We start from the raw sequence: 18267 nt of genomic DNA on the forward strand, positions 1-18267 counted from the left end.
TGAAGCATAATAGTCGCGTTTAGTAACAAGCAATTGAAAAATAATTGCCCGGGTCTACGTTCCTGGACTTCTATGGAGCTGTCTATATTAGAGTTGCATAAAAACTACAACTAATCATTGCTGTTTAAGTTAATTAGCTTCAAATAACATTGTGTCATTGTTAAATCAAAATATAACATCGAATTATGAAAACAAGACGTATTCAAACTATGATTTTAACAATTCATCGAAATTTGTATAATGTAAATTTTATAAAATAACAAAAAAATAGTAATCTTTTCAATTGTGATTTAAAATCATTGGTTTAAATTTTTCGGAGAAATTGAGTTTTACAGAGTCTGTACAGTAATATATTATGTAAATGTATTATTCACAAATTTAGTTATATTTATTGTGAGCCGAAGTATAGCTTTCAGAGTGTTTAAAGACCTCACGTGTGTGTAGCTCTCAAGTTAGTGAATAAATGTTATGGGTCCTGGTGGTAGTAGTAAGATAAATAGTTCCCACCCCGTCCTAGTTTTTGCTGGTTTAAAAAAAAAGTTAAACTAATTGTGACTATAATAGAAAGCCCAAGTCCCAACATAGGTGGGTTTAATCATAAATTAGACATATCATGTAAATCCAACAATAAATATTATATTAATTATTGACTTAGTTTAAAATATCTATAACAGAGTACCTATAATAATAAAATTTTGTAAGTGTCGTGTATTTAAAATAAGCAATTGCCACATCGATTTTAATTTTATAATTTTATTTATTCTTCAACTTTTATAATAAATACCAATGAACACTTTTACACTTGTTATAATATAATTTATATATTATTTTTAAATTTAAAACAGAATTATCCTTAAATAATAATAACGTTAAAATTTATTTTTGTTTTGATAATCAATCTTATATAAGTACTATTTAACTAAAATATTTTTAAATTTAAAGTAACTAATTTTCCACGCACATTTTATATAATACAAGTATAAATTAATTTGAACGTAACATAAGACATTAATAACACACTTCTTCATTTTTATATATAAAAAAAATATTATTATTATTATAAATGAATAATTATAGCTAATCTATAATGAATTACTTCTAAAAGTACTATGCTTATAATATTGTTTATTGTATAACTAATGTTAGCTATCTATAAATAATTATGAATTATACAAATCAGTAAATCAGTTAGTCAAACATCGGTGTTGATACTATAACAATAAATTAACTACTACTTGTTTATTAAAAATATACGATACTACGATAGCAAGAATATTATTAACATCTTAATGTTTTGGTACCTATACTCAAAAATTGTGCATTGATATTCTTAACGCGAACCTATAATATTATTTACTACTTAAACTTTTTATAGATTTTAAATAATAACGAAATTAAAAATGAAAAAAACACTGATATAATATTTTCGACGTGTAAGTCATAATAATAATAATAATATAATAGTTATTTATGCAAAGAATTCGTCAAGCTCTTATTTCTCTCACTTATTCTACGAAACTCGTTATACCAATATCCTATTTTTGGGTATTTAGGCCCGGTTTTCATCAGTTTAACTGCCAAAAACTGTAGTGTACCCTTATTATTATTTTTTTCATCTACCGAGAGGTGTGATAAGTTATATAATATTACTTCCCAGTCTCCTGTGCGTGTGCGTTTTTCATAAGGATGGTTATTCATAAAGATTGATCGGCCCTCTCCATCGTCAATGGATGTTTTTATTTCCTGCACGCCACTGAACCCCCAATTTATGATTTACTCCGAAAACTTATAAATACTAGCGCTTGTATAGATTCCTTCGGGAGGGCAAGAGTGTAGACAGAGAGCGAGCGAAAGAGGGGAGGAGGAAAATAGAAAATAAAGAGTGGACACATATTATTGTGATATGTCTATTAATATGATAATAATAATATATAATAACTCTGGTTTTACATATTCCCACGATTTCAGATGGAGACATCGGCGGTAGGGAAACCGGAGCATTCTGCAGTACACACACGTAAATCTGGAGGGTTGAATTATTTGGAAAATGTAATATTAACCAACTATGTAATAATATCTGTTATAATCACCATAACGAGAATTACATTTTTTTTTTTTTAGTATAATATTATAAATATAATTATCGAAATTTTGATTGCAACAAAAATTTTTACATAATATTATAGCAAAGTTAATATTACAATACCTAATGGTTTCCTTCTACAACACGCCCTTTATAATATGTAGTATTGTAGTTAACATATTAGGTAATACGTCTAATATACGAAACAACTAGGTTCCATCAGACATGACAATAAATTATGAGATCTAATGTTACCTATAACCGTTATATTACGACAACATAAATATAATGATAATAACAACATATAGGTACTCGTATATTTTCAAGTTTCAAGACAAAATCGTCTGAGCGGGAACTGCTACAACCCGCTCGGGTTCAGTATTTGGCCGTGTCCTTCGTGCATTCTTGGACGAGAAATGAGTCTGGGTACTCGGGCGTGGATGTCGTTTTCTTAGACGCAGCGGCGGCAGCCATAGCGGCAACGGCGGTATCGGCGAAAGTCGTAGTGTTGGCATTATTTACTGGCGGCGATGTGATCAGTGGCGTGGTCTGGAGCGACAAGGACAACGGAACATTGGCAGCTCCGGCAGCCGCACCGGACGGAGTGCTTATCAGCGCAGAATGTCGGTTGTCGGTCACCGATCTGTACCGGTGAGGTCTGGTCTTGTGACATCGGCATTTGAGCAACCTGAAACAAACGGATAATGATAAAAAAAAAATCGATCCGAATCAAGTGAAACAGATACTGGAAATTGGTCAGACCCACCATTGATCAAATACTCATCCAAATCGTAAGGCTATACAATACAATGCTACGGGTACATATAATGAATATAATAGTATAACGATTGGCAAATTAATAATGAAAAAAGATTAAATTCAGTTAGTTGAGTTATGTTTGAAGCTACTATAATATGGACAATTTATCTTGACACATTTAACTCAAATGTTTATTTATTTTTAATTGATTGATACTTTAAAATGTTTAAACGATTAGTAAATATTTATTTTTTAAATTTTAAGTAGCACGTTACTTGTTATGTTTTCAACTTTACTAGGGATTTAATAACATTTTTTTTTTTACTTACGTTTATATGAAAATAAACACAACGTTACGAAAATTGGATTTGAGGAAATCTGTTTAAAAAAAAAGTTGTACCCAGCTCAAAAACACACCTATCTATGTTAAAATGTATTCTACAATTTCCTGTTATTGCACACAAACTGTTATTGTTTAGGCAATTTCACGCTAGTGTCAAATGCATTTTAAATCCAAGAATTTAACAGTATAAGTTTATTATTTAAAATAGTTGTATACGGCGTTATTTATCGAAAAATAGTTAAATAATTTGTAGGTAAATACATTATACATATTTATATTCTATGTAATATTAAGTTAACCAAATTAACTGGAAAACCTATGTTTTTGAAATTGATACTTCAACTACCTAGTTCAGTTATAAAAAATATAACTATAATAATATATTAATATTTTTAAATTTACAACTTTATGACTTATATTTAACAGTTTGATTAGTTAATTTCCACATGTGCCTGTGTAATTTTGATATTAAATCCTGAACTACGGATATAATAATAATATATAATCTTAAGTGTAAAAACATAAAATAACTTATGATAAATATAATAAGTAAATATTTTGAAACATTGTGTGATAAAAAACTTTCACTAAATTACTTGTACATATTATAATATGTTCCCCAACCCGATACAGCTACAATGCGTGAGGGTAGAAAACACCACTATACTACGTCAAACGTAATTTGTTTCGTCATTATCATTTTAACGTTACTTTTTATGATAATACCACTATTGTTATTACGGTAATTATATAAAAATACATCTGCACATTTTACTTTGTTTTGGTGTTTTTTTTTTTTTTAGTTGTTTTATACTTTTCATAACCCATTACGTATATTTGGATTTGAATTTTACAGGCCATAATAATATATTAATTTTTGGGTTAATCGCCATGTAAACGGTAGCGGCTTACGTAAAAACGAAAAGTTTTAATTTTTCCTATTCGTGCGGATTAAAAGAGTCAAGATGAGTAGAGCGGCGATGCGATAATTCACGAGTTATCAGCTGCAACCACTATAACGAGATAATGTATTTCAAATCATCCTTACGTAAGACCACAGTAATTTGGATTTGGACATCACTTTTTATACGGAAAAAAAATGAAAAAATATTAAGGTTTTTCTAACAACAATGTACTCGAAGTTTTTCGAAATATACCCCTGATCGATCTTATTCAATAATATTTAGAGGCAATAAAATTTGTCATCGTAGGTACTACATTTTTGTCGGACAAATCTGAAAAAAACATTACACTGAAACACAATGGAAACTAACTTTGTTTATATTACCTACCTACGTTAGTTTTTTTTTTAATTGGAAAGTTCTAAGAACACTCCGTTGATCGTAAATTTAATTACAGCTCCGCAATATTCTCGACCAACCCGTTTCAATAATCCGTCCGAATGAAACCTACCTCAAGCCACTACAGTTTTAATCAATAATGTTGTCCGCAATATTTTAACATCAGAGTTTTTTGTATTTTTCTTTTGGTATCGTTAGAAAGTCTGTACTATTAAACAAAACTATAACACTGAGAACCATCGGTGAGTATATAAAAAAAGTATTGTGTTGTATTTAGAAGGCTTTCAGGGGGGAGGGGCATATCTCACCCTTCTTTTTTTCTTATAAAATATATGATAAAACAATGAAAGTATAACGTTTTTATCGCTAGGTATATTAAAACGTGGTATGAGATTAGTGAAAAAATTATATTACACATATCTTTCAACAAAACTGAGCTTGTTACTTGTATAGAATACCTAATATCGTAACAACTCATACCTACTCAACATAATTAGTGTTTTTAGATACTGCGACACTGACCCCATGTATCTGTAATTAATTTCAAGCCTTTTGCTAAATTTAAAATCACCTGATAAATGCGGCTCTAAAGGTCTTGTTGAATATCGTATAGATAATCGGGTTTATTGTCGAAGACACGTATCCCAACCAGAGGCAAACCTCGGTCACGTGGTCTGGTACCGGGCAGTTTTCCTTTGGACAGACAGCGAATACAATGTTCAACAAGAAGAATGGTGACCAGCATAACACAAACGTGAAAAACACGACTCCCAACACTTTGCTGGCCTTTTGTTCAGTTCTGACGGCGTTGGCGGCTGCCAGGCTCTGGCGCTTCTGTCTGTTAGCAAGAAATCTGTAAACGCGTATATCATTGTAATGTGTATTTTATTTTTTATTCTAATATCGTTTCCTATGCATTAATTGAACAATAATATAAATAAAAAATAATAATTAGTTCAGAATCGTTTTTCGTGTACAATGATACCTGTCATTGCATTCAAATCTAACATATCCATTAAAGTGACCTACTTTCCATCTTTACTATACATCAAAGCGGTACCCACTTGCCTACTTTTTTATTTGAATGTGCGTGCATCAAATATATATATGATATCTGAAAATGTCTTTAGAAAAATTACATTTATACCTTTTTTATAAATCTATATTTTTAATTCAAGATCATATATTATATCTTTTTTATTATTATTATTAAATGTTCCTGACATACAAGTCGTCAAACTTATTGATAACACAATAGAATATTTAACATTTAGAATTAGTAAGCGTAATTAATTACAATATTTATAATGAATTTCAGTAATTTACATCGATAAATAAATACCTATAGGTATAATGATACAAGTAATAATAATTAATTTATCTAGGTGTATTAATAGAAGATCATATAAGTGCTTAATTGAGAGTAATGAGCATTAAGATGAAGTAGCTGTTTTAAAATATAATGCATTTTAATTATCTTGACACACATATTATTTCGATTAGAGAAGTATTGTTCGTATTTATGGAAAATCTATAATTACATGAAAACTGAGCATTTATCCATAATATGTTTTTATATGTATTCATATCGTTTTTTTTTTTGTGGCGAGAAATTTCCAAAAAATCTTATAGTCTTTATTTGTGTTAAAAAGACGTTATTTTTATTTTATTTTTTTGTATTGAAATTTATTTTATAGGATTTTTATATTTCAGGTATACGCATTATGCATACATATTATTATACTATAGAAGTTAAATGATATTCAGTAATAAGTATCTTGTTAGTAGTGTATGATGAAATTTAATTTTCTATACACATGATAACTAACATAATATTTTATTTTATTGCTGTGTCTATTGAATTTTTAAACTTTACTTCTGACTGAACACATTTTACATCTTAGATATAGTTGAAAATTGAAGTGATTGAGACGGTATAGAATATATATAGTATTTAATAATTTATGAATACTTGACAACCAAATAAACGACATTTTCATTGTTATTCAATTACTATATGAACATTCTATGTATGTCTCAAAACAATAGTTTTCAGTCATTATTCAGTATGGACAAATTAATTTGATCAAAAATATTTATAATAATTATCCTTCATAAATAACGATAACCATATAATATTTCAATCTATATATCATAAACCCATGAGAAATTGATTAAAACTATTTTATTTAAGCGATTGGCTAATTTTAAGTATCTATATACTACAATACAATATTAATAGAATTATAAAAATAAATTATTTTGTAGTCACTATTAGTATACACCAACACACGATTATTAATTACACTAAAATTAAATTATTTAAAACTAATTCTCCGATTTTAAAGGCTATGCATGCGTGTATTCAGAAATCAATGTTAAGAAAATATTAAATACCAAAGTGGCACTACCTAGTACTTTTAAGTAACATAATATTATTTTCTGATATCTCACTAATACAAAATATCGAAGATATAGTAATAAGCTAAATTATGATATGATACTGTATTCATTATATTATAATATGTAGGGATATGGTTAAGGTTATTAAATGGCCTTTCGTATAATAAAATGGTCGCTGGATATTATCCAAATAATGGAGGATACATTAAATATATAAGAATAACAACAATTAAGTGCTATACACTTGAATAGGTTACTTGTATATTATTTTTGTCGTACATTATAGTCTAAGATCAAGGACGCGTTATTTTATTCGAAACGTCATTGTTATCTTATTACTCAACATAAATATTGTATGACACACTGACATTCATAGCTTTGGTTAGGAAAACCATATAACGATTTTAAAATGCATTGATGAGCTTTAAAGTTAAAAATATCAATAAAAGTCCATGGGCTAATCAATACTGATTGTTATCATTAATTCTGATAGTAGGAAATTCACACTTTATTATTAAAGCTAACAACGCTAAATTAGATTAGCTAAACGCGAATTTGGTATGCTACGTGTGGCTTGGATAGAGAAAATTAATAGTTCACTGGCATCCTCTAATTCACCTTAAGTAGTTATTTTCACGCGAACCGTTTTTCTGTATTATATTCTCATAATGATTACACGCCAATTAAATTAACAGTGAAACTGGCATGTGGATATTTGTAAGTTACTTGAATTGGTATTTAAAATTATTAATAATTGCCTGCATCAATCCCTTAAAATTGTGAATTTGTATAGTTAAAATTAAAATTTATTATAATATATTGTTTCGGATAAAGTCCATTCATACTTTAAAAACGCGTTTCATTTTTTATTATTAAACTCACACTTCCAAACAACTAAAACATTCGATAAATTGATTCTTTTAATTAAAGAACTTGTTCCGTGAAACTTTTAAAGAATTTTTACAACCCAAAAACTTTGTCACATATAACGCATAATTTAGAGAGAAGAAAGACATACTATTATACAGCAAAAATAGGTCAAGTTTAAAACCTCTCTATTTTAAACTTAAATCTCTATGAATACAAATCTAATAGACACTTTTAAATATATTATACATATATATTATATTTATGTGAAGATACCATTTCATCTCGATCTGAAATATTCTGATTGATATATTTTTCATTGGTTCATAAATAATAATTTTCATATTCAGAGATGGTTCTATATTTTTGGTCATACAATGCTGAATGATTTGTTTTTTTTTCCCAAAATATTCTTATATTATTTCTATAAACTGGAAAATGTTCAGTATTAAATTGTTGTTAAAATTTCAAGACAACTGTAGCTTTCTCAGCTCTTTTATTAGGTGTATTTTTAATATTTACTTCATTTTAAACTGAAAATTACATAATTGACTATATAAAAAATATATAAGATTGATATATAACCTAATTAATATATTGGCATATAAGGCATACCGATAAGATACATAATATAATTAATACAATAAACTATTATAATAAAGTATGATTAAATCGCACCATCTAGGTTAAATAAACAAAATCCACATCATAAATAGCTTAATTTTTAATTAATTTTAATTCCATGTAGTATTAATAGCACCAGACATTTTCTTGAGATAAGAAATTATTTTATAATCTTCAATCTACGCATAATGAGGCAAAGCTTTCTTCAAAACTTATATCCTGATGAATTGTTTATACTTATAAGGCCGACGGAAAATAATTATTTTCATAATATTTATAGTATTCGCTATTCAATACCAATTAATAAATATAACCGTTTAAAATAGTAATTTAATAATTTTTCATATGTATTTTGTTCATCGCATGATTACAATATGTTAATTTTACTGGTTTGTACAAAATATAATATGTTAAACAATACGTATTCGAAATGTAATATTTAATTTGAGCTCAGAAACGTATTTTGAATAAGCTACGGACTAACTTATAACGCCGTTGAAATAGTAATTAGAGTGGTTTTACCAATTAGTTAAGTTTAAGTTCGTTAATATAATTCTCGAGAACAAATGAAAATAACGAATACGGTCATCGCACGACGGTGGTTATGGAGCCGAAGTGGCTGGCATAACCAAAAGGATTTAATGCGTATTTAAAATTAAGTCATGATTTAAAAAAACCCGCACAGCAATCATTTCTCCGTCCGTCAAACTGCGGCCTTTTTTTAAACTGTATTGTTTAACGCAATCAAATCCGTCAATCGCGTACTTTAGTTTTACACCAACGCGTTTATTTCGCTTGTATTTCCTGAGCGTTTGGGTAATATTTTTTCTTCCGTGGCTATTACTGCGCGTTCTGTAAAGGTAGGCACCTCGTAATCCGTGTGTCTAAGATTGTATAACGTATGTTATAACAACAGAGGTATATGGGGTAAAAACCTGATGCAGTCCGTCAATATTCAATGGCTTCCATTCGTCTGACGTCGGAATGTTTTCCATTCATTGCGTGCGGTGAAACGGGGGAGGGGGCGGCTGTTTCCTCGGGTTGATTGATCCGGTGTACGGGATGTTCACAATAGGGTAGAAATCAGTTTTCTCCGTTCGCCGGGTGAAAAGTGCACAAAAATCCATAAACCGACCACCGACGGAGACGAGACGTGAGCTTTTCCTTCACCTAGATCAGGATACCTATTATACATTTTATTTATCCTCTGACAAAAGGTACCTTTATAAGGTGGCCTGCAACGCCGGTGGTCGGAAAAAATAAAATTGAAAATATCAAGGAAAAAACTCCAATCACTTTTTTTTTCCTTACACACGACACGAGTACAATATAATGCAGTGCATAGGTGTATTAAATACAATATTGATCATTATTGGCCGTACGTTAAAAATGTGTAACCACCACGACGGTACATTTTTATAAATCACAAACCTATAACAGTTATATGGACAGTCAAGCGGTCTGCAGTGATGTAAACTTGACCGTATATATACATAAACCATGCGTGAATGTACCTCAAGTTCAGTGTAGACGGGTTCATGTTCAATTGAAGTCTGAGCGTCTTCAACCGGAAATTCCTCGAGTCACTGGCGCCAGCTGACACCGCGTCCGATATCTGCGTTTGTTGATCACACTGTTTTTTGTTGTTATTTCCCGGCTGTAACCGCCTAAAACAATAAGACGTTGTCGGTTCGATATACAATATATTTATCTATATCGATACTACTTGCCCAAAATTTTAAATGCTCAAAATTCTAAGTGCAGTGTGCCTGTGTGGTTATACTATAGGTACATGACCGTCAACCATGCATGCAAAATACGTTTTACGGCATTTTAAACTACCTCATTCATACTTAATTCTATACGTCACCACGTAGATTATTATATTTATAGTTTTAAAAACTTCTACTTCAATATAATTAGATAATAAAATGTTTTAAAAGTATACTTTTGATATAATACTAATGTCTAAAATTAACCAGAAAGACCTTTATTAGGTATATAATTTTTAAATGTAATATAATCAGGATTGGGCAGTATCCTAGATACAATTGTATCATGTATCTCGATTCTCGATACAATTATATGAAGTATCGAGTATCTTGTATCGCGACACATTTTTAGTCAATGTATCTAGTATTTCAAAAAATAATTTATGATGCGATACAACATACAATACAATTCTGGTTTTATTATCAAATTAATAAGAAATAATAATAATAATAATAATAATTGATTTAGAAATTAATATTTTTATTTAATGTTGTAAGTTGTTAGAAATAATTTTTCAACCCAGTACCGATAAATCATAAAATATAGTTATATGTGTGATGTATATTGTATACTATATATACATATATATGTGACACGATTGGTTTGTTTTATTTTGTTTTATTACTAATGTATTATTATTACTGAATAAGTGTTAGTTTTTATTATTTTATTTGTTATTCTAATAATTACTTGATAAAGTGCTCATCCTCATAATTTTTAAAAATCCAGTGACTAATTTTATTAAAATATATCGAGTATCGAGTATCTAGTACCGCGATACTCCAAAGCCAAGTATCTAGTATCTTGTATCGCGATACTCCAAAGCAAAGTATCTTGTGTCTAGTATTTCAATACTTCTTTTTGAGTATCTTGCTCAACCCTAAATATAATAATATTGAATTATGAATAATTCTATAATTGTTGAGCTATCTTAGTTGTATACTAAAAACAGTAAAAACTAATAAAAAAAAATTTAAAAAACAGAGGTTAGGCCAGGGTAAATAACCAAGCATGCTATAACCCTTTTTTCTTCAATAATGAAGTTATTCAATATCTGATTTTTGGAATATTTAAATATATTCAAATAGTCAATTAGTTTTTTTTTTGCGATTTGCGATTACAGGTATCGTAATGTAAGCATAAAAATGACAATACAATAGTAATTTAATGCAAAACTATAACTCTTTAAACTTTTGAAATATGCTTCGTCATCAACTATACATTAAATGTGACACCCACGGGCAACGTATATTTAATATTATAATGTTGTGTACATGAACAATGATTCAGTGATTCCTGTATTTCCTTGTGGAATCCACTGTGTTAATTCCAATGTGTTGTGAGTCACAACTTGTGACACATTAAATTCGACGTTTAATTTTGCAGTTACAAAAATATAAAAGCTTATCATAACTAATGATTGGTGGGATGAGTATGTTAATAATGAAAAATATGTTTAGTTTTTCAAATTGACTTTTTAATAATTTATAAAGTTAAAAGAACTAGATACCCATATTATAAAAAATTTTAAACGGCTTCAGATAATTGTGAAAATCAATGTTATTCCTACGATTTTAAGTGATCTGTTATATTGTATAAGGAATTTTATTTTAGGCGTGACTATTGACTGAACAAATTTAAATAGTTGTTAACTCTTTATGAATTTTTTTGCTAGTACTGGAAGCAAGTTTGTTCAATATATGTTCTTTGAAAAATGAAATATTATTTATATACCAGAAAAATAAGGTTATTTAATGCCATTATAGATTTGTATTATGTTTTATATTTAAATAATGAATTACACAAATATTTAAAACGATCATTGATAGATAATTATATTTTTATCTTTAACATTTCAATTAAACTATATTAATAAAAATACTGAGATTTTTTCGAATTACGAAAAAAAAATCATACATTTATGATATAAGATTTATTCAGATTATTTCAGATTATTTCTTTTAAAATATGTTGTACGTAGGTTAGGTTCTTAATATGCTATTGTCATTTTTATTTACCTAAGCTGTTATTTTATTATTCTGTAGGTATTTTGTAGTTTTTCAAATGTTCAATTGATTTTTGAAAACAAATAATGATGTTAATGTTTATTTTGCAATTAATTTTTCTTTTTATACTTGGAACATAAAATCTTACAATATATTATATAGATGACAATAAGTAAATAATAAAATTACATAATTAAAATATATAAATTTGTAAATGATTAAAAGTAGGTAAGAAATGTAATACATTTTGATAAAAACTATTCATAAGTAAGCATACTGAAATACATTTTCATCATAATATGGTTCAAACAAAATAAATTGAATAGGTATAAATATTGTGAAAGAAGATGAAACAGTTTTGATTATTACTTATTAGTTATTTTAAAATGATCTTTATTTCAATTTTTTAGTTCAATTTTTACATTTCTGCTTAAAAAAAGTTTTTATAAGACGCAATCTAAAGGTTCCCAGTATTTTTACGTAGAAATATATAAATCAATGGTTAAATTTTAATATTTATATACTTTTTTATTCAGTTGAAAAAATAAATACTACCTATGTGGTTTATCAAGCTATTTTTATTTTATATTATTCCATAATAAATATAGCTGGTTGGTATGATATTAAATGAAAATTGACTTATAAATACCTCATCCTATTGAAAATGGATATATTGTAAATGTTCACTAATTATTATTATATTGATTCTAAAGAATCAAAACAGAATGTATTCATTACATCCCCCATTAGTTATGTACAAGTATGCATCTTCACATGATATATGAGTCACTCTTCTTTATTATTTTTAAATTACATATTTCCTACATTCAAGCGACCAACATATTTTATATATCTATTAAAAATTTGAATAAAAAAATAACTTGTACAGAATTCAGTACTTAAACTTGTATTATTTTTCTCTTATACATAAATACAAATAATAAACCTAATATGGCTAATATCATACTTTAATACAAAATATTTCACAGCCAAGTAACAATCTTCACGAGGGAGATTAACAATGATTAATATTTGTATTATAATTTGAAAAAATACTTTAATAATTAATATATAAAATCTTGATATCATTGATTATACTATAATATATATCACTGACAAAGTGATTAATCCGGTTTCATATTATAATCATAAATTTATGAGTTATGATATTATTAGTGTTCGTACAATTTATAATAATAGTCTGTAGATTATATTTTAGCTAAGATCTCAATTTAACGTAACTCCTTACTATGTCAAAACAATATTCAGACACGCGAATAACAATGTACGTACGAAATACATATTATGCCCTATGTGTGCTGTCTGTCCCTTTGGTTCAAAAATTAACATACAATAATTAATATATGCGCGTGGGTATAATATCCACAAGGAAGATGAATTGTTATTTTCAAATCGATCACATCGAAAACTTTCCAACCTTCAGTTCAAATATTTATTGAAAATTAGGTAGGACTTACCCAACTGTTGTTATTTTTATTTTTTCACTGAGGTTTTCATGGCAACTTAAAAGTTAAAATGAAAATGAAAATTTATTTGAACACCTTTGACGGATTTCGAATTAAAATACTGTATTCTGGTGCGTTTAAAAGATAGTTTTTATAACGGTGAAGAGCTGAATTTTATTCTGAAATATATTATCTAGGGAATATTTTCCGATTTGATTGATTGTGAAATTATGGGTTTTTAAAAACAAACAAGACAGGAAAAAGAATTGAAACTTTTTGATTAACGGATGGAATTTTATGAGAAGACACATACAAGTTTTGGTGAATCTAACCGTTAACACATACAAGTTCCTCCCCGAGGAACGACCAAAGTGAGAATTGAATTTTCAGATGCTATACATATCGTTGAACGATTGAAATTAAAATCCTACAACTATGTTATATATATATATATATATATATATATATATACATATATATAAAAAATTCATTAAAGTAAACGAATTCAAGAGTGTGTAGTAATTTATGAGTTACTGCGTTATCATTCATATCAGTCACATGTAAGTCCCGCGATTGTACATTTTTTTTTTTTTACTGTTTATTATATTATTGCAAAACGTAAAAACCTGATAAGCTTAACATCCAACCTCTCTTTCTCTCAATCTCTCTTTTTTTCGTTCCATTGATATTACATTTTACTAAAGATGTAATATTATGGCTACACATAACCGCTTAGCGATTTATATTTTGAGCTACGAATACATTTAACTTGTTGCCAATAATGGTTGAAAGTTTTGTACGTGCACGTGTGGGAATGGATCCTCTGAGTAAACCGCGTACTCGGTGTACCGCGAGGACCGGAAGCGTCAACCGATAAAACTGTCCGTTGTTTCGAAAAATAATGGGAGTTTTGCCATTTTTAAAAACTTGAAGTACAATCTACATCTAATTTTCGATTAATGGACTCGCTACGTGAAAGAATTAAAGAACATTTATCACCCTCAAAACAGTGTCTAGACAAAAAGCAAACAATATATAATACATAATGTACGTATATATATATAAGTTGAGTACACCCGACGTTATAAAATGAAAGGCGAAATTACAACACATATATAAGAACTTCCAGATTTCAAACTTATAATTATTATCAAAAACTATTACCTATACATTAGTCTCCACTAATATACATTATTATATAGATACAATCATTATACTATTTAATAGATGAATGTAGTCTATTATATTATTTATTTTATGTGAAAACTTTTAATTTTAAAATACAGATAAAATTATTTAGTACCTACCTATAGTATACAAGTGTGCGAGATCAGGGCCGTATTTAGGGGGAGCTACAGGGTACTGTTGCCCCGGGCGTCTGAGTAGGAGAAGGCGGCTAATTTTTTTATAATTTAAATTTGTATTTTGAATAATGATTAATGAGGCGTATTTTTTTTGTTGCCCCTTGGTGTCCAATTCCTAAATACGGCCCTGTACGAGATTATTATCAAAAATCAATATTTTCGAAAACTTCAATTTATGCATAGAATATTGTATCTTATAAACTACCTTGGTTAGTTAATAATACTGATTTAATTCAATCTGACGCATTTTTTTTTTTTTAATTTAGTAATATATTTTGTATTTATGTTTATACAATTAGTATGCGTATAAAATTAGAATTCCATATTATTATAATTTAAGAGCAGTTTCTCCATAGTCATAATATATGTTTTTAAGACAGTTAAAATAAAATAAGAATCATGTACATTTAAAAAAAACAAAGAGATAAACTATTTTTAAAATATTTTTAAAATATTTTCAAAATTATATTAAAAGTTGAAACACAAAAAAAAATAATTTACATATTTATTCATAGTTAAGAAAACATAATGTTATATGGTATTAACCAATAGTTTTTAAAAATTATAATTTTTTATAGATAATCTTTTTATCATTACTCAGCTTTAATATATTTAACAGTATAACATACTGAGTAGATCGAAGTATTTATATAAATATTTAGCTTACTGGATATTTTAAGGATAATTTCTTTAAAAAGACGTTATTTGAAAGCTTTATAAAGGTTTTTATTCAATTAAAATATAGAAATATCTATACCAAAAATGTTACTTTGGAAAATATTTTTTGATATCTTAATACTCTAGAAATGTTACTCCATTAGAGTCGTTTAAATTGTGTACACAAATAAAATGGAACTCAATTTATTAATGCTGAATTTTAAGAAGTTGAACGTCTTATTATATTATAATAATGGATATTGTGCATATACAAGATAACAAAAAAAATTGAACCATTTTAATACATGATAAATTACAGTCAACTTGATTTTAGTTAAGACTTGAAAAATCTCAAGATTTTGTTAAGTAAAGGGGGCTACTTAATAAGTATATTATATTCACTAGGTGTATATTTATGTTTTTATTCACATGTTTGGATTAAAACTTATATAGTCAACAAAACAATAGTCAATAATATCCAACATTATATTCGTATAAATGATAATAAGTTTTCAATTTTTCTATCATTTAAGAGGTCTTGTGGTATTTTGTGAATACGTCAAGTAACAAAAATAAAAGATAATATAAATTAAGCTCTTCAATAGAGGACACCGTTTGGTTTCTTCACTACATACAAGTTGCTTGTGATATAATTTATTGTATTTCTTATACGAAAATTTAAAATGCCCCATTTTGTTTTTTTTTCCCCGAAACTATTTAATTAAAAAAAAAACTTATATATTATACAATGAATATAACTAAAAATAATTTGTTCTTGGGATAACAGATTATCACTATATGTGGAAAAGCCATTACCATTTATCACTAGAATAGCTAAAGTTGCAGTACATTTTAAATTACATACGTGTTTGTGAGTTTTTGGGTCATACAATCCAAAAACTTGTTTTTGTATGTCTATTGTATTTTAGTTTCGTCTTATCGTTTCATTGTTCTTGCAAAAATTTTTAGGCATTTTTATTTTAAAACTGGACATATAGTACACCAAATCAGAGTTAAAACATTGTTTCTATAGAATCTAACTCAGTTTGAACTAGAAATATAGTACTATTTCAATAAGAAGTTATACATATATAATGCTGTGTACAATTCATCTAAAGACGAATTTTATGTGAAGGTAGTGTGTCGTATTTACCGAAATAAATTGAAATTTCCTTCAAATATTGTTAAGAATAATCGTAAAACTTATACGTATTATACATTTTTAGGGTTAACCCTTCTATACAACCCTATAAAAAATATATTTTAACGATGGAATATAAATCATATTCAACACTGGTTCAAATTTAAATATACTTTAACGAATAATTCCAAAATTATCAACAGAGTAAAATTTACAAAACATATAGCTTTCTATTAACATAAATATGCAAATTAATTGAAAGTTTAAACCAAGAAGATTACTTTTATGTAATACAATAATTATAGCATTGTTTGTATGGCTTCTCAGTATGAAAATAAAAATATCGTTTACCAACACGGCAACACTAATGCAATAAATAGAAAAATAATGACAAACAATAATAAGTCTACAAGTATACGTGTTAAATTATATGGCACTTGCAAGCTGCATTTGTGGTTATATATTAATGAATATGGTAGGTAGTTAGTTTTCACTCTAGAACATATTAGTCACTTAAACAAGCGAACTTAATACTCTTCTAACTTCTGAATTATTACGTGAATCATTCAAACATTGATTGACAACGGATATTAAGAAAATACATACACTGTCGTTAGTTGTATTCGTGTGTGAAGTTATTTCCTATTTGGCCATTAATCTATGCACACAGCAACAATTAATCGTAAACCATATGAAAAAAAACCAAGGAACTCATAAATTGCACTGCTGAATGGTAAATTTTGTGTAAACTTTTTCACTGTAATGAACGTTTTAAAATTTGAATTCAATAATGAATCATTGCATGTGAAACACGATTATTAGATATAGAGACATTTGAAATTCTGGCGTATATATAGTACATACATATATTTACATTATATGTATATATATGTAATATGTATCGATGGTAATGTTATATGTATAGAATATAATCATGATATAAAAAGCTCAACATTTCTGTATTTTTTTCAAAATTATGGTATGCATGCATGGAAATTAGATATTCGTGTAAAAAAAATATTACATTTTTTACGATCAATATTTTTTGAGTTATAACCAAATATTTAAAACCGTTATTTTTTGAAACCTAAAAAAAAAATTAACAACTAATTACAATTAATCGCCAAAAACCAACTATAAATTTGGAGATTGAGGGATTTATTGCTCCAAAAGTAACAAAAAACCAACAACAAAGAAAAGCAGGAAAGTGGATATCACTCTATCACTCTGATGTACAGTAGGTTACAAGTTACTGTAATGGATGGAATTAAATTTGAATCCAATGATATTATATCATTGTATACGAAAAATGATTCTGAGCGGAGACAGTTCATCTATCTAGGATATATTATAGATTGTTAAAGATTTTCAAATCTTAGATTTAAAAAGACAATTTTGTATGAATTATTATGATTTTTACGTATGTTGTCAAAATTCAAACTTTGAAAGTTTGTAAAAAAAAAATGTGACTTTGTATTTT

The 18267-nt window shown here is 27.4% G+C and overlaps 1 protein-coding gene across 2 annotated transcripts in view; it reads right to left on the reverse strand.

Moving 5' to 3' along the window:
- Nucleotides 1-2332: 2332 nt before the first annotated feature.
- Nucleotides 2333-18267, reverse strand: part of 5-HT2A (5-hydroxytryptamine receptor 2A) — a 94639-nt gene continuing 78704 nt past the window's right edge. Inside the window, exons 6-8 of one of the 2 annotated variants that reach the window (XM_089219990.1) lie at nt 9895-10047; nt 5058-5339; nt 2333-2771 (exon numbers count right to left, since the gene is read on the reverse strand). In XM_089219990.1, coding sequence (XP_089076116.1) covers nt 2459-2771; nt 5058-5339; nt 9895-10047 — 748 coding nt within the window. In that variant the 3' untranslated portion in view covers nt 2333-2458. The remainder of the gene's footprint in view (nt 2772-5057; nt 5340-9894; nt 10048-18267) is intronic. The other variant, XM_089219991.1, reaches the window with a different exon arrangement.

Source organism: Diuraphis noxia, unplaced genomic scaffold, assembly GCF_037042655.1.
Source record: "Diuraphis noxia isolate RWA-SAM2 unplaced genomic scaffold, SU_Dnox_SAM2 contig0002, whole genome shotgun sequence".
In the NCBI taxonomy this organism is placed as follows: domain Eukaryota; kingdom Metazoa; phylum Arthropoda; class Insecta; order Hemiptera; family Aphididae; genus Diuraphis; species Diuraphis noxia.